Source organism: Hylobates moloch, unplaced genomic scaffold (assembly GCF_009828535.3).
Source record: "Hylobates moloch isolate HMO894 unplaced genomic scaffold, HMol_V3 SCAFFOLD_4, whole genome shotgun sequence".
In the NCBI taxonomy this organism is placed as follows: Eukaryota; Metazoa; Chordata; class Mammalia; order Primates; family Hylobatidae; genus Hylobates; species Hylobates moloch.
Window position 1 is genome coordinate 71,734,986 of NW_026652279.1, and position 27,592 is coordinate 71,762,577.

At 38.1% G+C, this 27,592-nt stretch overlaps 1 protein-coding gene across 3 annotated transcripts in view; it reads right to left on the minus strand.

Annotated features, from left to right (window-relative positions):
- Positions 1–27,592, minus strand: part of CADM2 (cell adhesion molecule 2) — a 1,095,912-nt gene that overhangs the window by 246,544 nt on the left and 821,776 nt on the right. For all 3 annotated transcript variants that reach the window (XM_058437644.1, XM_032150399.2, XM_032150397.2), the window contains one exon: positions 17,130–17,279. In XM_058437644.1, coding sequence (XP_058293627.1) covers positions 17,130–17,279 — 150 coding nt within the window. The remainder of the gene's footprint in view (positions 1–17,129; positions 17,280–27,592) is intronic.

The following is a 27,592-nucleotide window of genomic DNA, read 5'->3' on the forward strand; positions in this document are numbered from 1 at the left end:
ATGTGGCGCATATACACCATGGAATACTATGAAGCCATAAAAAAGGATGAGTTCATGTCCTTTGCAGGGACATGGATGAAACTGGAAACCATCATTTTCACCAAATTATCACAAGAAAGGAAAACCAAACACCACATGTTCTCACTCATAAGTGGTAGTTGAACAAGGAGAACACATGGACATAGGGAGGGGAACATCACACACTGAGGCCTGTCAGGGTGTGGGGGGAAAGGGGAGGGATAGCATTAGTAGAAATACTTAATGTAGGTGATGGGGTGATGGGTGCAGCAAACCACCATGGTACGTGTATACCTATGTAACAAAACTGCATGTTCTGCACATGTGCCCCAGAACCTAAAGTAAAATAATAAAAAATAAAAATAAAAAAATAAAAAAAGTTAGAATATCTTAAATTCCCATGGTGCCTGTGCTGATCCTGATTAAAAGTCTATTCAACATGGAGACTCTATGTCACCAGAAATCAATATGTCACCAAGAAATCAGGCCCCAGTGCAGTACATTGTTACTCTTTATATTTGACAAATGGTACATAGTTCCGTTATAATTACTTTAAAGGAATTCACTTTATCAAAAAAGCCTGTTTTCAGTCATGAATATTTTCAAGTCGAATTATTTTGTCCTGGGCTCATGAAGGATAATTTTATCAATTACTTACTCATTTTGCATCTCCTGGTGTAGTTTATTATGCAACAAGTAGAATTACAGTTACCTACCTGCAGATTGCTTGACTTAATAATTTCCCTTGCCCTGTATCCCTTCCACCACACCCATATATAGATGGTACATGACAACTTGACACTTGATGCCTAAATCCATGTTTTATTTATTTTAGTATTCTCAATGCCCAGCATAATTCCCAGGGAATAGCAATATTTTATAGATATCCATGCAGTTGAACTGAAATTGTGACTTGGAAATCTTTCAACTATCAAATATGCTCAGATGTGCACAGATTGACACTTGTTTAGTGAAGCCTGCATTCCTTAAAAGCTACTAATTCTCAAAATGGAGAATCTGGAGTATCACAAACACACAAAAAAACATCAAGTCATTTTCCAGGAAACTGGTCACTCTTTGCATTGTTTATTCCTTTGTTTTGAGAGAGGAAAATATATACACAATGGTGGTGACTATCTACTCAGTCTGAGTCTAGCCAGTTCATCATCCCACTTCTACTGCCACAACCATCTAAAGTGATACTCCCAGATGATTTAAAGTCATTGCAATCATTGTTGACCATGTGCTAATTCTGTATGTTTTGCCAACTTATAAATGTACTTACAAAGTATGTACCCACAAACATACATGATTAAAAGATAATGGAACCCAAATTTTCATCAGAACAAGCTTTCTTTCAAGCTGCTCTATTCAACATGAAATAGGCTTCTCAAATATCAGTGAGCTGCGATAACTGCAAACAACCTAGCACAGTGCCCATCACACAGTAGATGATCAGCAAATATTTGTTGAATGATAAAATAAATACATAAATTAATCATTAGAAGGTAGAATAAAACTGTTCAGTGTTTCTTAAAATAATTTTTCAGTAGGGTTTTAGTAAAATATATGTTTACAAACAACAATGGGCAATAACTTTTAAAAGGACTTAATTCAAGAATTCGGTTATTTTTACATGGTCATCAGCACTTATTTGTAGAAAATGTCACTTTTATTTCAAAAAACATTGCAGAAAGTACTATCAAAAGTAGGCATATATCTAAAATATAATATCAAATATGGAAATTATCCTGATTTTGATGTCCAAAAATTAAAATTTGTGGAAACAATTTAGGCATGCATATGTTGCTTTGAATGTCAACATTTCAGTCTTGATGCTTATAGCTTAACATGTTGTTATTCATGTAACAACTAAAATTTATAGCATATATTATCATTATTTAAAATTGCTGGACTCAAAATGCACAGGCCTAAAGAAGTAAATGTAATAATTATACAATCCACAACTGAAGATTTTCTTTATGTTTAGAGAATTTCCAATAATGGCTTCATCTTTAGCAAAAGTAGAAGTAAATTTAAGAAGGCTATGAGGCCCGGCATGGTGGTTCACGCCTGTAATCCCAGCACTTGTGGAGGCCGAGGCAGGCGGATCACTTGAGGTCGGGAGTTTGAGACCAGCGTGGTCGACATGCAACATGGTGAAACCTCTTCTCTACCAAAAATACAAAAATTAGCCAGGTATGGTGGTGCACATCTGTAGTTCCAGCTACTCGGGAGGCTGAGGCAGAGAATCACCTGAACCTGGGAAGCAGAGGTTGCAGTGAGCCAAGATAGCACCACTGCACTCCAGCCTGGGTGATGAAGTGAGACTTAGTCTCCAAAAAAAAAAAACAGAATTCTATGAGCATATACTTTAACATATGTAGTAAATGTCTTCCCAAAGAAGCAATGTAACTGAAGGTAGTTGCAAGCATAAAATAACCCAAGATTTTCAATGGAATTATCTTAACTGAAAATTAGGTATGTAGAAATCTCTGTGTATGCATGATATGCTATACTTGTTCCTTTCTGTTTATCTTCCAGATCCATGCTCTTTACCTTAGAAGACTAAGCTACTCAGGATCCCTTGACCTATGGTTTTCATCTGGGATCAGCCCACAGAAGGAATCGACAAGAGAACAGAAGTTGGGAGAAAAGAGATGTCAATTTACATATTTTCAGACATCTATCCCTTCTCAGCCAGTCATAGCTCTTAACCACAAGCCTTCTCCCATAACTGTAACTTTAGTTAATTTTACTTCTCTTACAGACACCAAAGTAGGATGTTCTCCTACTGCAGCTACTTTCTGGGTGTTGCATCATTTTGGCTAGTTTCCTTAATTATGCCTGTATCTCTATTATTGGCCCATTTATTCTTCTTTAACTCCAATGTACCATTTAATTCCTAAGGGAAACATGATTCAATATGTATGCACTTGCTAGGAAATTTACTAATACATATGAGAATATTGTGGTGTGGTAGGGTTTAAACATGAGATAAGATGTTTTGGGGGGGTGGGGTGGAGCCAAGATGGCCGAACAGGAACAGCTCCGGTCTACAGCTCCCAGCATGAGCGACTCAGAAGATGGGTGATTTTTGCATTTCCATCTGAGGTACCGGGTTCATCTCACTAGGGAGTGCCAGACAGTGGGCACAGGACATTGGGTGAAGCACACCGTGTGCAAGATGAAGCAGCGTGAGGCATTGCCTCACTTGGGAAGCGCAAGGGGTCAGGGAGTTCCCTTTCCTAGTCAAAGAAAGGGGTGACAGACGGCACCTGGAAAATCGGGTCACTCCCACCCTAATACTGCACTTTTCTGACGGGCTTAAAAAAACGGCACACCAGGAAATTGTATCCCCCATCTGGCTCAGAGGGTCCTACGCCCATGGAGTCTCGCTGATTGCTAGCACAGCAGTCTGAGATTAAACTGCAAGGCGGCAGCGAGGCTGGGGGAGGGGCGCCCGCCATTGCCCAGGCTTGATTAGGTAAACAAAGCAGCTGGGAAGCTTGAACTGGGTGGAGCCCACCACAGCTCAAGGAGGCCTGCCTGCCTCTGTAGGCTCCACCTCTAGGGGCAGGGCACAGACAAACAAAAAGACAACAGTAACCTCTGCAGACTTAAATGTCCCTGTCTGACAGCTTTGAAGAGAGTAGTGGTTCTCCCAGCATGCAGCTGGAGATCTGAGAACAGGCAGACTGCCTCCTCAAGTGGGCCCTGACCCCTGAGCAGCCTAACTGGGAGGCACCCCCAAGTAGGGGCAGACTGACACCTCACACGGCCGGGTACTCCTCTGAGACAAAACTTCCAGAGGAATGATCAGGCAGCAGCATTCCCGGTTCACGAAAATCCCCTGTTCTGCAGCCACCACTGCTGACACCCAGGCAAACAGGATCTGGAGTGGACCTCTAGCAAACTCCAACAGACCTGCAGCTGAGGGTCCTGTCTGGTAGAAGGAAAACTAACAAACAAAAAGGACATCCACACCAAAAACCCATCTGTACATCACCATCATCAAAGACCAAAAGTAGATAAAACCACAAAGATGGGGAAAAAACAGAGCAGAAAAACTGGAAACTCTAAAAAGCAGAGCACCTCTCCTCCTCCAAAGGAACGCAGTTCCTCACCAGCAACGGAACAAAGCTGGACGGAGAATGACATTGACGAGTTGAGAGAAGAAGGCTTCAGACAACCAAACTACTCCGAGCTACAGGAGGACATTCAAGCCAAAGGCAAAGAAGTAAAAAACTTTGAAAAAGAAGTAGACGAATGTATAACTAGACTAACCAATACAGAGAAGTGCTTAAAGGAGCTGATGGAGCTGAAAGCCAAGGCTCGAGAACTACGTGAAGAATGCAGAAGCCTCAGAAGCCGATGTGATCAACTGGAAGAAAGGGTATCAGCGATAGAAGATGAAATGAATGAAATGAAGCGAGAAGGGAAGTCTAGAGAAAAAAGAATAAAAAGAAATGAACAAAGCCTCCAAGAAATATGGGACTATCTGAAAAGACCAAATCTACATCTGATTGGTGTACCTGAAAGTGACGGGGAGAATGGAACCAAGTTGGAAAACACTGCAGGATATTATCCAGGAGAACTTCCCCAATCTAGCAAAGCAGGCCAACATTCAGATTCAGGAAATATAGAGAACGCCACAAAGATACTCCTCAAGAAGAGCAACTCCAAGACACATAATTGTCAGATTCACCAAAGTTGAAATGGAGGAAAAAATGGTAAGAGCAGCCAGAGAGAAAGGTCGGGTCACCCACAAAGGGAAGCCCATCAGACTAACAGTGAATCTCTCAGCAGAAACTCTACAAGCCAGAAGAGAGTGGGGGCCAATATTCAACATTCTTAGAGAAAAGAATTTTCAACCCAGAATTTCATATCCAGCCAAACTAAGCTTCATAAGTGAAGGAGAAATAAAATCCTTTACAGACAAGTAAATGCTGAGAGATTTTGTCACCACCAGGCCTGCCCTACAAGAGCTCCCGAAGGAAGCACTAAACATGGAAAGGAACAACTGGTACCAGCCACTGCAAAATCATGCCAAATTGTAAAGACTGTCAAGGCTAGTTAGAAACCGCATCAACTAACGAGCAAAATAACCAGCTAACATCATAACGACAGGATCAAATTCACACATAACAATATTAACTTTAAATGGAAATGGACTAAATGCTCCAATTAAAAGACACAGACTGGCAAATTGGATAAAGAGTCAAGACCCATCAGTGTGCTGTATTCAGGAAACCCATCTCATGTGCAGAGACACACATAGGCTCAAAATAAAAGGATGGAGGAGGATCTACCAAGCAAATGGAAAACAAAAAAAGGCAGGGGTTGCAATCCTAGTCTCTGATAAAACAGACTTTAAACCAACAAAGATTAAAAGAGACAAAGAAGGCCATTACATAATGGTAAAGGGATCAATTGAACAAGAAGAGCTAACTATGCTAAATATATATGCACCCAATACAGGAGCACCCACATTCATAAAGCAAGTCCTGAGTGACCTACAAAGAGACTTAGACTCCCACACAATAATAATGGGAGATTTTAACACCCCACTGTCAACATTAGACAGATCAACGAGACAGAAAGTTAACAAGGATACCCAGGAATTGAACTCAGCTCTGCACCAAGCAGACATAATAGACATCTACAGAACTCTCCACCCCAAATCAACAGAATATACATTTTTCTCAGCACCACACAACACCTATTCCAAAACTGACCACATAGTTGGAAGTAAAGCTGTCCTCAGCAAATGTAAAAGAACAGAAATTATAACAAACTGTCTCTCAGACCACAGTGCAATCAAACTAAAACTCAGGATTAAGAAACTCACTCAAAACCACTCAACTACATGGAAACTGAATAACCTGCTCCTGAATGACTACTGGGTACATAACGAAATGAAGGCAGAAATAAAGATGTTCTTTGAAACCAATGAGAACAAAGACACAACATACCAGAATCTCTGGGACACATTCAAAGCAGTGTGTAGAGGGAAATTTATAGCACTAAATGCCCACAAGAGAAAGCAGGAAAGTTCCAAAATTGACACCCTAACATCACAATTAAAAAGAACTAGAAAAGCAAGAGCAAACACATTCAAAAGCTAGCAGAAGGCAAGAAATAACTAAAATCAGAGCAGAACTGAAGGAAATAGAGACACAAAAAACCCTTCAAAAAATTAATGAATCCAGGAGCTAGTTTTTTGAAAAGATCAACAAAATTGATAGACCGCTAGTAAGACTAATAAAGAAGAAAAGAGAGAAGAATCAAATAGATGCAATAAAAAAATGATAAAAGGGATATCACCACCGATCCCACAGAAATACAAACTACCATCAGAGAATACTACAAACACCTCTATGCAAATAAACTAGAAAATCTAGAAGAAATGGATAAATTCCTTGAAACAGACACCCTCCCAAGACTAAACAAGGAAGAAGTTGAATCTCTGAAGAGACCAATAACAGGCTCTGAAATTGTGGCAATAATCAATAGCTGACCAACCAAAAAGAGTCCAGGACCTGATGGATTCACAGCCGAATTCTACCAGAGGTACAAGGAGGAGCTGGTACCATTCCTCCTGAAACTATTCCAATCAATAGAAAAAGAGGGAATCCTCCCTAATTCATTTTATGAGGCCAGCATCATCCTGATAACAAAGCCGGGCAGAGACACAACCAAAAAAGAGAATTTCAGACCAATATCCTTGATGAACATTGATGCAAAAATCCTCAATAAAATACTAGCAAACCGAATCCAGCAGCACATCAAAAAGCTTATCCACCATGATCAAGTGGGCTTCATCCCTGGGATGCAAGGCTGGTTCAACATATGCAAATCAATAAATGTAATCCAGCATATAAACAGAACCAAAGACAAAAACCACATGATTATCTCAATAGATGCAGAAAAGGCCTTTGACAAAATTCAACAACGCTTCATGCTAAAAACTCTCAGTAAATTAGGTATTGATGGGATGTATCTCAAAATAATAAGACCTATCTATGACAAACCCATAGCCAATATCATACTGAATGGGCAAAAACTGGAAGCATTCCCTTTGAAAATTGGCATAAGACAGGAATGCCCTCTCTCACCACTCCTATTCAACATAGTGCTGGAAGTTCTGGCCAGAGCAATTAGGCAGGAGAAGGAAATAAAGGGTTTTCAATTAGGAAAAGAGGAAGTCAAATTGTCCCTGTTTGCAGATGACATGATTGTATATCTAGAAAACCCCATTGTCTCAGCCCAAAAACTCCTTAAGCTGATAAGCAACTTCAGCAAAGTCTCAGGATACAAAATCAATGTACAAAAATCACAAGCATTCTTGTACACCAATAACAGACAGAGAGCCAAATCATGAGTGAACTCCCATTCACAATTGCTTCAAAGAGAATAAAATACCTAGGAATCCAACTTACAAGGGACGTGAAGGACCTCTTCAAGGAGAACTACAAACCACTGCTCAGTGAAATAAAAGAGGACACAAACAAATGGAAGAACATTCCATGCTCATGGATAGGAAGAATCAATATCGTGAAGATGGCCATACTGCCCAAGGTAATTTATAGATTTAATGCCATTCCCATCAAGCTACCAATGACTTTCTTCACAGAATTGGAAAAAACTACTTTAAAGTTCATATGGAACCAAAAAAGAGCCCGCATCGCCAAGTCAAACCTAACCCAAAAGAACAAAGCTGGAGGCATCACACTACCTGACTTCAAACTATACTACAAGGCTACAGTAACCAAAACAGCATGGTTCTAGTACCAAAACAGAGATATAGATCAATGGAATAGAACAGAGCCCTCGGAAATAACACCACATATCTACAACTATCTGATCTTTGACAAACCTGACAAAAACAAGCAATGAGGAAAGGATTCCCTATTTAATAAATGGTGCTGGGAAGACTGGGTAGCCATATGTAGAAAGCTGAAACTGGATCCCTTCCTTACACCTTATACAAAAATTAATTCAAGATGGGTTAAAGACTTACATGTTAGACCTAAAACCATAAAAACCCTAGAAGAAAACCTAGGCATTACCATTCAGGACATAGGCATGGGGAAGGACTTCATGTCTAAAACACCAAAAGCAATGGCAACAAAAGCCAAAATTGACAAATGGGATCTCATTAAACTAAAGAGCTTCTGCATAGCAAAAGAAACTACCATCAGAGTGAACAGACAACCTACAGAATGGGAGACAATTTTCACAACCTACTCATCTGAGAAAGGGCTAATATCCAGAATCTACAATGAACTCAAACATATTTACAAGAAAAAAACAAACAACTCCATCAAAAAGTGGGCAAAGGATATGAACAGACTTTATGCAGCCAAAAAACACATGCAAAAATGCTCATCATCACTGGCCATCAGAGAAATGCAAATCAAAACCACAATGAGATAGCATCTCACACCACTTAGAATGGCCATCATTAAAAAGTCAGGAAACAACAGGTGCTGGAGAGGATGTGGAGAAATAGGAACACTTTTACACTGTTGGTGGGACTGTAAACTAGTTCAACCATTGTGGAAGTCAGTGTGGTGATTCCTCAGGGATCTAGAACTAGAAATACCATTTGACCCAGCCATCCCATTACTGGGTATATACCCAAAGGATGATAAATCATGCTGCTATAAAGACACATGCACACGTATGTTTGTTGCGGCACTATTCACAATAGCAAAGACTTGGAACCAACCCAAATGTCCAACAACGATAGACTGGATTAAGAAATGTGGCACATATACACCATGGAATACTATGCAGCCATAAAAAATGATGAGTTCATGTCCTTTGTAGGGACATGGACGAAACTGGAAATCATCATTCTCAGTAAACTATCGCAAGGACAAAAAACCAAACACCTCATGTTCTCACTCATAGGTGGGAATTGAACAATGAGAACACATGGACACAGGAAGGGGAACATCACACTCTGGGGACTGTTGTGGGGTGAGGGGAGGGGGGAGGGATAGCATTAGGAGATATACCTTATGCTAAATGACGAGTTAATGGGTGCAGCACACTAACATGGCACATGGATACATAGGTAACAAACCTGCACATTGTGCACATGTACCCTAAAACTTAAAGTACAATAAAAAAAAGAAAAAAAAATGTTTTGAAGCGATCAATCAGAAAGATTGAGTTTGAAATACAGAACCAGAAAGTATAATTCCCACAGAAAGAAAGAAAGAGAGAGAGAGAGAGAGGGAGGGAGGGAGGGAGGGAGGGAGGGAAGAAGGAAGGGAGGGAGAAAATGAAGTCTTTTTCAGCATAATGAAGCACGAAATGAATTAGACTTGTCATAAGAAAACTCAAGTTTCTCTTTTCTTTGAGACAGGATCTTGCTGTGTTGCCCAAGCTATATTGGTTCACTGCAACCTCTGCCTCCTGGTTCAAGCAATTCTCTTGCTTCAGACTCCTGAGTAGCTGGGATTACAGGTGCATGCTACCACACCCGGCGAATTTCTGTATTTTTAGTGGAGATGGGGTTTCACCATGTTGGCCAGGCTGGTCTCAAACTCCTGACCTCAAGTGGTCCACCCACCTCAGCCTCCCAAAGTGCTGGAATTACAGGTGTGAGCCACCTCACCTGGACAGAAAACTCAAGTGTCTTCATTGCTTTGTCATTTACTACTCAAGTTATTTAAATATGTAAACCTCAGTATCTTTACATATAAAATAGGAATGTCTACTGTATAGTATTGTTGAGAACGCAAAGAGAAAAAGTAAACATGCTGAAAGTTATCTAATAACTTTACTGTATAAGCTATCATTATTAATTTCACATTTTTATTGTACAGATATATAATAGCTGCATTTTTAAAAGAAAACAAAAGAAGGATAATAATAGCCAAAATGCAATATCTGTTTTACTCAGTTAATCTTTAATAAAGCCTGTCAAGTTGATTGATAGCAGTTGTGGAGATATACAGTCAGGTGGCATGGATTGGCATAGAGCCAGGAGAACCTGTACCTCCAATTCTGGTTCATCTCATTTTTCTTCTCTTTATCAGTCTTAGTTTTAGGACATTTTACTCATGTTTTTCCTCTTCCATTGTTCCCAGTACTAGTGTAAAATTATTAGAATAATTGGCTAATTAACATCAATGATTTTAAGCTATGTCTTTAATAGATTTTATTTTGATTTCTTTAGGAAATTTTTAAGGATTATTAAAAAAATTTAAAGTAGAAATATTGAGAAGAAAATCACAAAAAAGTCATGTATTTTACATTTTTATATAAAAACACATACAAGCTCACAGAGCTGTATCTGTTGAATGCGTGTGTTATGGGCTCCTGGAGATGCTTGTTCAAAGTATTTTTGTCAATAATAGGAAAGAATTGAAGTGTTCTTTCCTGAGCATTAAGTGATCAGATTGTGCTACTTCAATTGTTTTTTTTTTTTCTGCACTTGCAGAGAAACAGACACTATGATCTAATTGATTTTTTTTTCCATTGCCAAATACCACACAGCATTTATGTGGTGTTTCAATGACCTGTACTCCCCACTCGCTCTGTCTCCCTATACCCACTCTATTCCAAATGCTTATCAACTATTTATAACAGAGGTGCTAAGATTTGTGTAAAAAGAAAGAGGATTATAACAAGTGAATGTTGCCTTAGCTACATCTATTCTAGGTCTCTCTGACCCATAAGGATCTATACATTTTCCTCTTGATTCTTATTTTCTATTTAGTTTTTGCAGATTCTTAAGTATTATAGAAAAAGGCTTCATACTTAGGCTGTACAGAAATGAAGTGGAATTGTAATTGAATTTCGACTTTGTAGGCTAATGATTTCTGATTTTTGGGTGCACACAAGGCAGACAGGGAACTCGTTAAAATACAATTCTGGTCCAACCACCAGTAATGGGGTGTCAATGAACACCTTTTATTACCCTGCTGGTTGGTGTCAGAGGCAGAATATAAATTCAGATCTGACTCTCTGTCTCCTGTGCCACAATGTCCCCCTTAAAGCTGTACAATTTAAACGGCAAAAAAAAGAAATCATTTACTGAATATTTGATGCATGTTTTTATGATAGCCTAAGGTCAGTTAGAAACCACATATTCTACTAGCCAAGGCTGGAATTGGACAAGGTCTATTATGACATCTGATGAGTGAGTCAGCATCTAGAATTGTGCTTTCCGAAACAGTAAGTGCTGGGCATGGGAGGATATTGAGTACTTGAAATATGGCTAGTGTGGCAGAAACCAAATTTTTAAATTTTACTCTATTTTTATTAATTTAAATTTAAATATCTACACATGACAACTGAATTGTTCAGCTCAGCCCAGATATGGAATATTCTCATCATTATGGACTGTTCTCTTGGACAATGTTGACTATAATATATCCTTCTGTCTTTTTTGTTTTATTTTGTTTTTGTTTTTTTTTGAGACAGAATTTCACTCTTGATGCTTAGGCTGGAGTGCAATGGTGCAATCTCAGTTCACTGCAACCTCTTCCCCCATGGTTCAAGTGACTCTCCTGCCTCAGCCTCCTAAGTAGCTGGGGTTATTGGCATCCGCCACCATGCCTGGATAATTTTTGTATTTGTAGTAGAGATGGGGTTTTGTCAGTTTGGCCAGGCTGGTCTCAAACTTCTGACCTCAGGTGATCTGCCTGCTGTAGCCTCCCAAAGTGCTGGGGTTACAGGTGTGAGCTACCATGCCCGGCCCTTCTGTCTTAATGTATGTGTATCTTCAATAGTTTGAAATGATATGCTGCTCTTTAACAAAAGTAAGCTGTCAAGATCAATGGCAGAGGCTGCCCAGGTTACATTTAAAATGACATGGCGTCCAGATGCCATTGCTCGCAGGAATATTTCAGTTAAAATCAAGGCAAAAGTTATACCTGGATTCTAAGTTCTTCACTACCAGACATTAGCTGAATGTCTGTGGAGAAATATCCTTGATCGTTTGGTCTTATTTTTTCCATTTATCAATGGACACAAGCTACTGATCACATTAAACATGGTAAAAAGTTGTAAAAGCTTGAATTTGCTGCCTTCATCTTTATTTTACCTCAGTGAGAAATATGACAGTATTAGTTTCACCTTAGCCAGTTCCCCACTAGACACCTATCTCCCCAGGGAAGAGATTCCTGAATATTCACATTTTTTTTTGAGACAGAGCCTCACTCTATCACCCAGGCTGTAGTGCAGTAGCGCGATCTCGGCTCACTGCAACCTCCGCCTCCTGGGTTCAAGCAATGCTCGTGCCTCAGCCTCCTGAGTTACTAGGATTACATGAATATTCACATTTAAAGTCTCTGACAGAGACCCCTAGGAAAGGGGGTTCAGCCTAATTCTCCTTTACTTGATTCAACTGACCACTCACAGCATGTTTGTATTCAGTTAATAAATTCATGTAAACAAGGCTTTTCCAACTCTAACATGACATGTGGGCTGCCATCCTGAGTTTCTTGTTCATAGCCAGGACCCTTGGAAACTTACACTTCCAGGTAGCATGAAATGCTACGGGATGCCTCTCGGAGCTCATAGTGGCAGTAGCAATGGTTGTGAGGCAGTGATCAGCACTTGTTCTTTTGCTGAGCAGTTTGTCCTTCCTCCCTCCCTCCCTCCCTTCCATTCTTTTCTTCCTTCCATCCTCAGTAACATTTATCAATACAGAAATCCTTCCTTCCTTCCTTCCTTCCTTCCTTCCTTCCTTCTTTCCTTCCTTCCTTCCTTCCTTCCCTCCCTCCCTCCCTCCCTCCTTCCTTCCTTCCTTCCTTCCTTCCTCCCTCCCTCCCTCTCTCCCTCCATTTTCTTCCTTCCATGCTCAGTAACATTTATCAATACAGAAATCCAAGCTCAGGGGTGCAGAACTCTTCAGAGAGTTGACTTGCCTAAACCCAAGTGTCTCAATCACAGCTGCATTTTATAATCATTTGATATATAATTAAAATATTGTGATACTGCATACCCCTGGAAGACTGTGTTTGAAAATCCCCTAAGTGATTTTACTGTGTAGCTAGGGCTAAAAACCACTGGCAACATAATCTGAGACAGAAAGAAGAGTGAGGCTATAGATGGAGCTTTAACAGTGGCAGCCCCCTGAAGGAGATGGTATAATCAATGACACAGACAACCCGTTCCTTCCCTTTTCTCTCTGGCTGTCATGTGCAGTCTTCACTAGTACAACAAGTATGCATTACTCTAGTCTAACTCATGCTCACCTTCTTCACTTAGGGTCTGGTACAACTTGGAATGCTTGCTTGCTCAAGATAAGCCTTAAAATTGGTGAGAGTTAGACAGGCAAATGCAGATTAAAAGATGATGTGTGGAAAATTGTAATATGGAATCTTTTAAAATGCTTTTAATTTCAAACTCTTGCATTTGATAGGTATTACTGTCCAAGAATCCCTTCAACTAAGATATCACATAGAAATTGAACCACTCTTGGGAACAGATGGTGAGGATGAAAAAAGAAAAAAAAAGAAGAAGAAGGAAATTGAACCACTGACATATGAGGGAATAGATACGTAAGATTGCCAAAGGATTTCTTTCTTCAATGCTCTCTGTTGTTTTACTGCAACTGACGTTTAGAACCACAACAGAGTTAGAAAAAGCATAGTATCAAAACAGAAACCTGGCCGGGCGCAGTGGCTCACGCTTGTAATCCCAGCACTTTGGGAAGCCGAGGCAGGCGGATCACGAGGTCAAGAGATCGAGACCACGGTGAAACCCCGTCTCTACTAAAAATACAAAAAATTAGCCGAGCGTGGTGGCGGGCGCCTGTAGTCCCAGCTACTCGGAGAGGCTGAGGCAGGAGAATGGCGTGAACCCGGGAGGCAGAGCTTGCAGTGAGCCGAGATTGCGCCACTGCACTCCAGCCTGGGCGACAGAGCCAGACTCCGTCTCAAAAAACAAACAAACAAACAAACAAACAAACAAACAAAAACCCAGAAACCTATCATACTAAAAACACAAACACATACATAGGCTTTTTTCCAACCTAACTAAGCTATTACAGCATCTAGGAAAGGAAAATTAAGTAAAGTCAGTGCCGGCCGGGCACGGTGGCTCACGCCTGTAATCCTGGAACTTTGAGAGGCCAAGGCAGGAGGATCGCTTGAGCTCAGGAGTTCCAGACTAGCCTGGATAACATGGTGAAAGCCAGTCTATACAAAAAATACAGAAAAAAAAAAATTAGCTGGGCGTGGTGGCACATGCCTGTACTCCCAGCTAATGGGGAGGCTGAGGCAGGAGAATTGCTTGAGCCGAGGAAGCGGAGGATGCAGTGAGCCAAGATCGTGCCACTGAACTCCCTGAGCAACAAAATGAGACCCTGTCCCAAAATAAAACCAAAAAAAAAAAAAAGTGCATACTTCAACAATTCATAGAACTGGTGTATTTATTATTTTAAGGCAGTGTAAAGATGCAGGAATATATTACCATATTTCCCAAATATGGCATGACTTTTTTTCTCCTCATAATTATCCCTCAGAAAAGAGGAGGTTGCCTTATATTCAAGTCTTTGCAAATCTTTTATGCCAAGTTGCTCTCTCTTTTCTCCAGGAAAGATATATTAGCTTGAAATATCCCAAATCAATTCTAGTTTTCTAGTTTTAGATGTTTTTTAGAGGATAACTTATAGAATCACTAAAAGTGGAGGCAAGCGCATTTCGTATAGATTTTGTCTTTGTGCCTGAGGATTTGACCTCACAATTGGAGATGTCACTGTAAATATGACTCTTAAAAATCTCCTTAAAAAGCAGTACAAGAGTTGTTACAAAGTGGAGGTTGTCATTATACACCTGTAGGATGAATGAACAACAACAAAAAATGTTCTAAAGTTATAAAAGTTTATAGTTGCTGCTTAGGACAAATTTGTTGTTGATAGTGTGCTACGCTTTCAAAAACTGCTAATAAGCAAGATTGTTTCATTAAACACAGGGATGGAAAAAAGTAATATTTATAAATTAATATTTTTCCATATTACTTTAAATATGTATGTATAATCAAGTTGACAAATTAAATGGTATAATAATATATTTAGTTGTTTAATGAACATTTCTAAAAGTCTGTTTTTTTCTAGAACATTCTCTTTTGCATCATAGTTTTAAGCAAATGAGACATGTCCTTAAAATTGGCACCACCTTATATTTGAGCATACACTTTAAATATTTATTTACTAATATTTGTAATTAATTAATATGAAAAGCAAAAAGATTGTTTAATCTCTATGAGTGACTTTGTGTATGCATTTAATTTTTTTAACTAATAGAACTTCATTTGTTGGAAAGAAAACTAAAACTGCAAATTAAATCTTTCTAAATAATAAAGTTCTACTTGAGTATTAGGTATTAACCCTCCATGACAGTAAATTTTATATTAACTGTCAATATGTCAATAATTTTATATTGAATGTCAATATGACTGGGCCACTATTCCCAGATGTTTGGTTAAACAATCATCTAGATGTTTCTGTGAAGGTATTTTTTTAGATGAGTTTAACATTTAAATTAGTAGACTTTGAGTAAAGCAGATTATTCTCCATAATGTGGATAGGACACACTCAATCAGTGGAAGGCCTTATGAGAAAGTCTGAAGTCCTCTAAGTCCCCTAAGGAAGAAGAAATTCTCCCTGACTCTGCCTCTGGACATGAGCTGCAACAGAATCTCTTTGGGTCTCCAGCCTACCAGCCTGCCCTGCATTTTTCAAACTTGCCAGACCCCAAAATTACTTGAGCCAATTTATTAAAATAAATATCGATCAATCGATCGATCTATCTATCTATCTATCTATCTATCTATCTATCTATCTATCTGTCTGTCTAGCTATCTGTGTATTTGTTTTGTCTCCCTGGAGGACCCTAACATTTCCTTTATCTCTGGTTCATTTTTCTGCATAGCACTTGTCCCCTTTTAATGTACTATATAATGTATTTCTTTGCATGTTTCTTTATTGTCTGTCTCCTCCACTACACTGTATTCCCTAAAAAGTCAGATACTATTAACTTTCTGCTCCCTAATTTTAATGCCTGGTACAAAGGGAATCTCGATAAATATTTATCAAATAAATGAATTAGATATTTCATCAGTCCTTCATTATATATTTAATATTCAAAACAAACTAAAGATTTCATTTTAAATCTAGAGGACCTCAAAGAGGAAAAATTGTAACAATGAACAAAATATAATGAATACATATTAAAGGTGGACTGAGCACATTTATTAGACTGCATGTGATATTTTAACTGTTTAAATGGAACTGATTTGAAGTTATCTATTACCTACATAGATTCATTAAAAAATATATTAAGACTAATAGCTAATTTTAAGAATAAGAATAGCTAATATATAAATAGCTATTTATATCCTATATAATATACATGTATCTTAAGCAACAGTCTCATATTTTCATTACAGTTATGGATTCACTTTTTCATCTAATAATGGATGAAGGCTTAGACATTTGTGTGCATTTTTAGTTGTTTGTTTGAATTACGTAACATGAATTTCCTTTTTTCTCTGGAATGTTTAATCAAAATCTATCATCCAGTAAGAAGCTGAAATTAGTTAATGAAGTCCAATACAACTTTAAAAAATACAGCTTCTTTCTTAATTTCAGTTTATTTTGGAAACATGAAATACTTCAACATTATGTGAATCATTTTTACAATTCTTACTTTCAGAGCAAATTCATGAAAATAAAATCATTAAACTTTCCAAAATCATATTGCATCTTCCAAATATATAAACCTAATTTTCATAAAAATAATATTATATTATCAGGAGAAAGAAAAAAACTCAAACTATACACAACATAGCTACAAGAGTGAGAAAATATGATACCTAGACAGGAAATGGTTGTTAAGAGAAGGCATAAAACTATTTTTGAAATAGAATTATGAGTGTTTATTTTATTAAAAAGTTGACATAGGTTATCTTTGGTGTTTATGACTTGCAAACTAAAGTATTTAATATTTAACATGTTTAAATACAAGCAGCAGCAGTTTGGTAATCAAAAGGAATAATTTGAATCATCTCAGAAAAATAAATTTATTGTAATTAGGATATTTTAGAATATGATTAAAACATTTGAAAGAAAATGTATTCACCTTTCTTGTCGTCAAAGTACAGAGTCTGTTGAGCTGGATTTGACCACTGGAGGGAGGTGTTATCATTTTGATCAACCCTGCAGGTCAAAATTGCAGTTCCGCCTTCAACAACGGTTACATTCTGTGTTAGTGGAAACTGCCCTTGGCTGCCTAAAAGGGGATTAAAGAAAATGTTGATTAAATGAAAGTCATAAAATGATTAACTGCCCAAGATCTCCATTGGCCTTAACTTCTCATGCAAAATAAAATTTAAAACAACCAGACAACAACAAAACTATATATTACAAAAGACAGAAAAATAATTGAAAATCCTGAGAACAAGAGCATTGACATATAATTAAGACTCCTTTGTACTCCCTACATGTTCTAGGAAACTTTTTTTGTCCTAGGCATACCTAAAGATTTATATTCAAATAGTAATATTATAATTATTACTTTCCCTAGGCTTTGCATTAGTTAATACGGTACTAAACTTGGTCATTGTTGAAGATAAAGCACTGAAATAATTTTGGATGAGTTGAACTCTCTAAAGCAGTAGAGGAAACATAAAATATTTCCCTGGTAGCTTTTATAGTCCTGAATAAAGTTTTTGAAATATGGATACTCAAACTTTAGATTCAATTTCTGATAAAGGAAATAAAAAAAGAATCTCACTTAACTAGGTTTTCTTGTAGATTTAGCTCGTTTTAGAAATACAAACTGTATTGTGTAAAACAGTGGGAGTACTCTTTAAAAAGTGTAGAATATCCATTCAAATTTTAAATTATTAATCCTAGGTGATACAGGTTAATACTCTTCTTTGTTCCTTTCTGTAGTTTCTCGATTTTCTCCAAGTAATACATATTTCTTTTATAATCAGAAAAATACATATTTTTAAATGACCCTTGTTAATTTGGATATCATCAGTATGTAATCAAGGTTCTGCTCTTCCTAAGCATTTTACTAATTTGTTAAAGTAATTCATGCAATAAATTTACTTAATAAGGGCACTTCTAATAGTTTAATCAAAATTTATGCACACGGATACATAATACATAAATTTCTCTTCAGCAAGATGATCTGAAGATAAACTGTGCTAAGTGTGATAACCATGATTAACGTGGGTAAGAATGACTTTCTAGAAGCAGGTTAAAATATTGTTATGTAAGCAAGGTAGTTCATTAAGTCAAAGATAATTTACATATGCAAGAAAACTATAAAGACTTAATCACATCCATGAAATATATTTCCTTTTTCTTCTTTAGTTTTGTAAGGATTCGATAATTACTACAAGCACCACTTGAGGTTATGCTGGAACTATTGGCATAAGAATCTTATTACCGGGGATTCTCAGGCCAGATGGCCAAATAGGAACAGCTCCGGTCTGCAGCTCCCAATGAGACCAAGGCAGAAGGTGGGTGATTTCTGCATTTCCAACTGAGGTACCCAGTTCATCTCATTGGGACTGGTTAGACAGTGGCTGCAGCCCATGGAGGGCGAGCAGAAGTAGGGTGGGGTGTCACCTCACCCAGGAAGTACAAGGGATCAGGGAACTCCCTCCCCTAGACAAGAGAAGCCGCGAGGTCCTGTGCTGTGAGGGATGGTGCTATCTGGCCCAGATACTATGCTTTTCCCACGGTCTTTGCAACCCACAGACCAGGAGATTCCCTTGGGTGCCTATACCACAAGGGCCCTAAGTCTCAAGCATAAAACTGGGTGGCCATTTGGGCAGACACTAAGCTAGCTGCAGGAGTTTGTTTTGTTTTGTTTTGTTTTGTTTTGTTTTTTTGTTTTGTTTTTTTTGTTTTGGAACCCCAGTGGTGCCTGGAACTCCAGCAAGACAGAACTGTTCACTCCAATGGAAAGGGGGCTGAAGCCAGGGAGCCAAGTGGTCTTGCTCAATGGATCCCACCCCCATGGAGCCCAGCAAGCTAAAATCCACTGGCTTGAAATTCTCGCTGCCAGCAGAGCAGTCTGAAGTCAACCTGGTATACTCGAGCTTCATAGAGGGAGGGGTGTCTGCCATTACTGAGGCTTGAGTAGGCAGTTTTCCCCTCACAATGTAAACAAAGCCTCCAGGAAGTTCAGACTAGGTGGAGCCCACTGCAGCCACAAAAATCTTCTGTTTCCAGACTGCCTCTCTAGATTCCTCCTCTCTGAGCAGGGCATCCCTAAAAGAAAGGAAGCAGCCGTACTCAGGGGCTTATAGATAAAACTTCCATCTTCCTGGGACAGAGCCCTTGGAGAAAGGGATGGCTGTGGGTGCAGCTTCAACAGACTTAAATGTTCCTGCCTGCTAGCTCTGAAGAGAGCAGCGGATCTCCCAGCACAGTGCTCAAACTCTGCTAAGGGACAGATTGCCTCCTCAAGTGGGTCCCTGATAACCATGCCTCCTGAGGTGGAGACACCTCCCAGCAGTGGTTGACAGACACCTCATACAGGAGAACTCCAGCTGGCATCTGGCAGGTGCCTCTCTGGGATGAAGCTTCTAGAGGAAGGAGCAGGCAGCAATCTTTGCTGTTCTGCAGCCTCCACTGGTAATACCCAGGCAAACAGGGTCTGGAGTGGACCACCAGCAAAATCCAGCAGCACATTAAAAAGCTTATCCATCACAATCAAGTCATTTCATCCTTGGGATGCAAGGCTGGTTCAACATACACAAATCAATAAATGTAATCCATCACATAAACAGAACCAATGACAAAAACCACATGATTATCTCAATAGATGCAGAAAAGGCCTTTGACGAAATTCAAAACCCCTTCATGCTAAAAACACTCAATAAACTAGGTATTGATGGAACATATTTCAAAATAATAAGAGCTACTTATGGCAAACCCACAGCCAATATTATAGTGAATGGACAAAAGCTGGAAGCATTCCCTTTGAAAACAGGCACAAGACAAGGATGCCCTCTCACACCACTCCTATTCAACATAGTATTGGAAGTTCTAGCCAGAACAATCAGGTAAGAGAAAGAAATAAAGGGTATTCAAATAGGAAGAGAGGAAGTCAAATTATCTCTGTTTGCAGATGACATGATTGTATATTTAGAACACCCCATCGTCTAAGCCCAAAAACTCCTTAGGCTGATAAGCAACTTCAACACAGTCTCAGGATACAAAATCAATGTGCAAAAGTCACAGGCATTTCTGCACACAATAATAGACAAACAGAGAGCCAAATCATGAGCAAACTCCCATTCACAATTGCTACAAAGAGAACAAAACACCTAGAAATACAACTTACAAGGGATGTGAAGGACCTCTTCAAAGAAAACTACAAACCACTGCTCAAAGAAATAAGAGGGGACACAAACAAATGGAAAAACATTCCATGCTCATGGGTTGGAAGAATCAATATCGTGAAAATGGCTATACTGCCCAAAGTAATTTATAGATTCAATGCTATCCCCATCAAGCTACCATTGACTTTCTTCACAGAATTAGAAAAAAAAAAACTGCTTTAAATTTCATATGTAACCAAAAAAGAACCCATACAGCCAAGACAATCCTAAGCAAAAAGAACAAAGCTGGAGGCATCACGCCGACTGACTTAAAACTATACTGCAAGGCTACAGTAACCAAAACAGCATGGTACTGGCACCAAAACAGAAATATAGAGAAATGGAAAAGAACAGAGGCCTCAGAAATAATGCCACACACCTACAACCATCTGATCTTTGACAAACATGACAAAAACAAGCAATGGGGAAAGAATTCCCTATTTAATAAATGGTGTTGGGAAAACTGGCTAGCCATATGCAGAAAACTGAAGCTGGACCCCTTCCTTATACCTTATACAAAAATTAACTCAAGATGGATTAAAGGTTTAAACATTAAGACCTGAAATCGTAAAAACCCTAGATGAAAACCTAGACAATATCATTCAGGACATAGGCATGGGCAAAGACTTCATGACTAAAACACCAAAGCAATGGCAACAAAAGCCAAAATTAACAAATGGGATCTACTTAAACTAAAGAACTTTGACACATCAAAAGAAACTATCATCAGAGTGAATAGAGAGAAAATTTTTGCAATCTATTCATCTGACAAAGGTCTGATATTCTGAATCTACAAAGAACTTAAACAAATTTACAAACAAACAACCCCACCAACAAGTGGGCAAAGGATATGAACAGACACTTCTCAAAAGAAGACATTTATGCATCCAATAAACATATGAAAAAAAAAGCTCATCATCACTGGTCATTAAAGAAATGCAAATCAAAGCCACAATGAGATACCATCTCACACCTGTTAGAATGGCAATCATTAAAAAGTCAGGAAACAACAGATGCTGGAAAGGATGTGGAGATACAGGCACGCTTTTACACTGTTGGTGGGAGTAGAAATTAGCTCAACCATTGTGGAAGGCAGTGTGGTAATTCCTCAAGGATCTAGAACTAGAAATACCATTTGACCCAGCAATCCCATTACTGGGTATATACCCAAAGGATTATAAATCATTCTGCTATAAAGACCCATGCACACGCATGTTTATTGCAGCTGTATTCACAATAGAAAAGACTTGGAACCAACCCAAATGCCCATCAATGTTAGACTGGATAAAGAAAATGTGGCACATATACAACATGGAATACTATGCAGCCATAAAAAAGGATGAGTTCATGTCCTTTGCAGGGATATGGATGAAGCTGGAAACCATCATTCTCAGCAAACTAACACAGAAACACAAAACCAAACACTGCATGTTCTCACTCATAAGTGGGAGTTGAACAATGGAACATATATGTGGATACAAGAAGAGGAACATCACACACCAGGGCCTGTTGGGGTAGGGGGGTAAGGGGAGGGATAGCATTTGGAGAAATACTTAATGTAGATGATGGGTAGATGAGTGCAACAAACCACCATGGCACATGTATACCTATGTAACAAACCTGCACATTCTGCATGTGTATCCCAGAACTTGAAGTTAAAAAAAAAAAAATTATAAAGTTCTAAAACTCGGATGGTTTCTATCCAAAAAATAACAAGTTTCCACCTAACTTTATAAAAGAGAATGTTTAATGCTGTGTAACAAAAAGATTTTCCTAAAACTGGGCACTTCTGCTTTAGACAGGTAATTTTCTCTTTTTTTTTTTCTTTTTCTTTTTCTTTCTTTTTTTTTAATGGATTCTTGCTCTCTTGCCAGGCTGGAGTGCAGTGGTGTAATCTCGGTTCACTGCAACCTCTGCCTCCCGGATTCAAGTGATTCTCCTGCCTCAGCCTCCCGAGTAGCTGGAACTACAGGTGCATGCCACCACGCCCAGTTAATGTTTGCATTTTTAGTAGAGACGGGGTTTCACCATGTTGGCCAGGATGGTCTTGATCTCTTGACCTCGTGATACGCTCATCTCGGCCTCTTAAAGTGCTGGGATTACAGGCGTGAGCCACTACAACTGGCCAGACAGGTAATTTTCTTATTGTGCAAATACAGGCTATTTGTGGCTCAATAAATAAAATGCTTGATAAGTGCTGTTCCCCCACTGGAAAAAAAAAAAAAGAATCTTATTACCCAGAAGCCTGTTGATTGGCATCATAAGAGACAGAAGATTCTGAAGGGGAAAATTTCTTTCCAGACCTAAATGACACAAGCATAGAGGTTCGTGACCACCTTACAAAATTAAGCCTATCAAGTAAAAAATCTGATATCAGAAGCTTTGTCTCCTCAATGCCAACCTCTCACAGCTGCCATCGCCCTGTATTTTTAGGGTGGAGTTTTTAAATTCAGGTTAGAAAATGTCTGGAATAAATTCCTTGATAGTTGACTTGAAAGTCAACAGGAGCCAGAGTGGGATGTGTTTTGCCTTCAGCTCAGAGGTGACCTCTAGCAAGGTGACATGGAGAACTATCAATCTTGTGAAGTGAGGTGAGGCAAAAAACTACATCAGAGAAAACATGAAGACAGAAAGAAGAAATAATTACCAGAGATAAGGAGCTCACAAATATGAAGCTCCAAATGGTTTCAAAACACTTTTCTTGGATTCCCGATATTGATCTAATACATAAATTGAGCAATCAGGGAGTTATTCTTTAAGCAATAAAAAGCACACAACTGCTAATAAAAATATACATAGTTCAGCCCAGATGACATTTTGATGATCAACCAGTACATAAATAAGACTGTTTGCTTCTTTAAAGAAGTGGAAAAAGAGCAGTGATGCTTGCGAAAATCTCATCCACTACATTTACAAAACAGTTTTCAAAACATTCCCATAAGAAAATATCATCCTTCTCATTTCACAGATGGGCAAACTGACACTGGGAGGTGAAGCGATTTTTCCATGGTGAAACAAAGTCAATGAACCATTTGGAGTTTGTTCTGAAAGTTCAACATTTTTATTCTTATCTATTCACAAAGGCTTTATCCCTGTTTGTTTAAATGTAAGACAACAATGAAAACAAATGAGTCACCATTTGAAACTTTAAATTGGAAATTTAAGATGTCAATACTAACTGTTCTTAAATATCTTATCCTCTTGATAATGTATTTTTGATAACTAACTGTCCCTAAATATCTTATCTCATTGATACCTTACTTTTATAATTTATTTTTTCTTACTGGCCCATAGAAGAAAGAAACTAATGTTTGTTAGAGTCCTCTACATGCCAAATATTTAATATACACTAGTTTGCCTATACCTTGTTCTTCCAGGTTGGAGATTAGACTAGCTTCCCTCCATCTTCTCCCCACATGTATTCTGACTTTGAAGTATGACTTTAGTTCCCTAGGACCCGCAGCCTAAAATCCCTGCAGTCAAATAACTTCGTTTTTCCCAATACAGAGCAAGCTTCTGTGGAGAATCTCCTAATCCTAAATGCCCTTGGGATATGTGGTTTCCAAAATCAATTCAAAAGCTTTGTTGTAGATAGTCAAAAGTCTCAAAGCTATGAATTGCCTTTTACTTCTGATTTTAACCTGAAGAGAGCATGAGTTAGCTGCTACTTTTATCTTTTAACTCTTCATGGTTCAAGGTCTCCGTTCAATCTTAGAGTCTTTCCAAAGAAGTTACTAATTTTTCAAATTAGCAAAATTAGTATGCTAACAGGTAACCATAATTAATAATAATATATTGTGTATTTCAAAATTGCCAAAATAATAGATTTTTAATGTTCTTACCACAAAAATAATGGTTAAGTTGGTGAGGTGATGAATGTGCTAATTAGCTTGATGGAATGTTTTTGTAATGTTTGCATAGATCAAAAAATCACATCATACCCCAAAAACATGCAAAATTATTATTTGTCAATTAAAATACATTTTTTAAAATGTAAAAATCTTGGCCTTAATTCAATAATTACATAGATGACCTACTATATAGAGAACCTACTATGTGCCTTGCTTCGTATGAATCAACATCTGAAGGATGAGTAAAGAAAGAGAAGCTTACTAAGGAGTCTGCAAAGTAATTAGATACTTTAGGAGAGAGTGTAATGACCAGGAAGAAGACAGCCCAGATGGTACAGTATGGATCTTGTTTACCATCTACAAGGATTTTTAATATACATTGGTCATATCATCGAGACTTTATTTTAAAATAATACTGGGTCTGGCTAAGCTCACCACCATCCTAGATTTCAGAGGAGTCATTCTTATCAAACAAGCATATGACAGGATTTAAAAGAAACAAAACTTTCAGTTGGGAATCTTAGAAGCTGGCTACTTTTCCAAACCAGTTACATTTATTATTTTCTTCCTCTCCTTCTAGTGTTTACTTCCTTCTATCATTTGTGTAAATATCTCTCTCCCTTACTTGATTCTAATCTAATTAAGGTTATCGTAACAGGGACATCTTACTTATCTTTTAATCAGCTACACTGTTTACCATATTGTATAGTAAATAGAAGCTCTCAAAAGGTGTTCATCATCTAAAGTAAATGCACCAGCTTAAAACAATGGCCAGCATCTGCAGGGGCCCTTTTGACAGTAGAATGACCAAGGTGACTTAAGTCTCATGCATTTGTTCATGGTCAAGATGGAAGGCCGAAAAGAAAGACTTGATTCTTCACTGAGAAAATATATGGAAAATTTAAATCATAAAAACCTTAAAGATATATTAGTATCACATCTTAAGACTTTTTAAAATTATAAGTAAAATACATAAGGATTATATGTATGAAGATAAAACAGATGGTGATCCAGAACAGATATATATGACTATTAAAACCCTAAAATAAGACCTGAAATGACAGGACTGTGCCATATTTATGCACCTTAAAGGGAAAAATATAATTAACATTTTTTGAATATTAAGTATAAGCCCTACCTAAGCCTTTTTAGGTAGATGCACTTCTGTGATTCTGAAATTATTTTACCTTTTCTTCCTTGTCCAATTTATCTTGCATCAACATCCATTTTAATAGAGACTTTTCAGTGGCCAGGAAAATAAGGTAAATTCAACTCTGACTAAACAACTGTGATAAAAGCAAAACATAGTTTATAGTCAAACATGTCAAAGATGCATTTAGACCTTTTACACCTATTTTTAATAAGTGAATGAACATTTGAAATCCAAGTAAAAGCTTAATATGCTAGAGCTGGCTCACACCAGCTCCACAGCATCAACTAGGTGCAACTCGTCTCAATTCATGCTCAATGACATAGGTTGGCAGCTTGAAACTGACCACAGAGGGTGTATTTTTACTAGGGAAGTTGGCAAACACCACAACTCAATTATTTTCTCCATAGAACATGTGGTTAAACATTTACAGCACACCTCTGAAACCCATCCTTGATATCTTTTTTTGGTGCTTCTGTGCATATTTTTAGCTTTTTCCCCATTCGCACCCACAATTCTTCCAATAAAAATCCTTCAGATAGGCTCTCTTTTTTCCTCTACTCTGTGAACAGTGATCTTGAATTGCTAGGTTTTCTTTGGCTGCCAAGTTTAGTTCTCTCTAATGCCAGTGTTTGAAAACCATTTAAGTTAGTTTCAGGAGTTATGCAGAAATAATGTTCTTAATTTATTGCCATGAAATACATTTTAATGAAGAGCAATAGTTCAATATCTTGAAAAAATAACTCTCCTGGTCCTGTCTTTAAATAGCAGACTGAGCAGTTGCCATTATTCCTTCAATGTTGCCATCTGTCATATAGAGAAAGAATGGCCAAACCTTTTTTGAATACATTAGGAATTATCAAGTTCAGAATCAAGTGAACAGAGTCTTGACTCCTGTTGACCTCAGTTAGTTAAGAGCTGTCCCTCCCTCAAATGTTTCATGGTGCCTTCACTGTCTAACCACCAAGAATCCAGCACACTATCACATAGGACATAAAGAAGAAAATTCTAAGATTATGGCCACTCTTACCTCTGTCATAGGCTATGATGTGACCTTAGAGCAGAAAAGCAATAAGCGAAGTAGTAAAGAGAGATCTTTGAAATAAGTATGGTTGAAAGAGACTAGGATGATGCATGTTTTAACACTGATCCCAAAGCATCACTCTGCTTTTGAAAATAACATCTTTCAAGACTTGCTATTTCTTGATTGGATGATGAGTGGTGGCAATGGTTTTCTCCATCTCTCTTCCTGTGCGAAAGATTAAATGTGGCCATAGCAGTGGATCAGTGCACACTGCACATGAGTGCTTGCTCTCTCAGAGCAATAATCACCCGAGATACACCTAGACAGACAGGCAGAGATTGAGGCTTTGCACGTTTGAGAGGAAGTGAGTTAGTTGGTAGTTTTTGAGGGTTAATGATCAAATTTTGTGAGCTACTTAAGAGGAACTTAAGTCCTCTCACTATTTTTTAGTTCCTAAAAATGAGCAAAACTTTTTCAAAGGAAGAACCAGATTTAAAACAGTGAAGAGGAACAAACAAAAAATAAGACGTTAAGAGTATTTAAGACACAATTTTTCAATAATAAAGTATAAAAGTCTCATGAGATAAACAATACCAAGTATTTTGACCCTTCATTTTGGCATATATTTGTCCTTAGTGAAAACTGTCAACTTAATCTACAAAATTAGTTAATTCAACAGAGACATAGACACCTGAATCAAATAGCATACATCATGTTTTGATTGTTTTTAAAATATTTTTGTGTTCTCTCAAGAACTTCATTTAACAAAAATACTGTTCTTATAGTAAGGTCCTCTTATATCTTGGTTGTGAAAACACAAATGCTAAATGGATCAGGAGATACAAAATAAGTTAACAGTTCTTAAATGTAACACTCAACTGGCCAGGCATGGATGGTGGCTCATGCCTGTAATCCCAGCACTTTGGGAGGCCGAGGCAGGTGGATCACGAGGTCAGGAGATCGAGACCATCCTGGCTAACACAGTGAAACCTTGTATCTACTAAAAAATAGAAAAAATTAGCTGGGTGTGGTGGAGGGCGCCTGTAGTCCCAGCTACTTGGGAGGCTGAGGCAGGAGAATGGCATGAAACCGGGAGGTGGAGCTTGCAGTGAGCCAAGTTCGTGCCACTGCACTCCAGCCTGGGTGACAAAGTGAGACTCTGTCTCAAAAAAC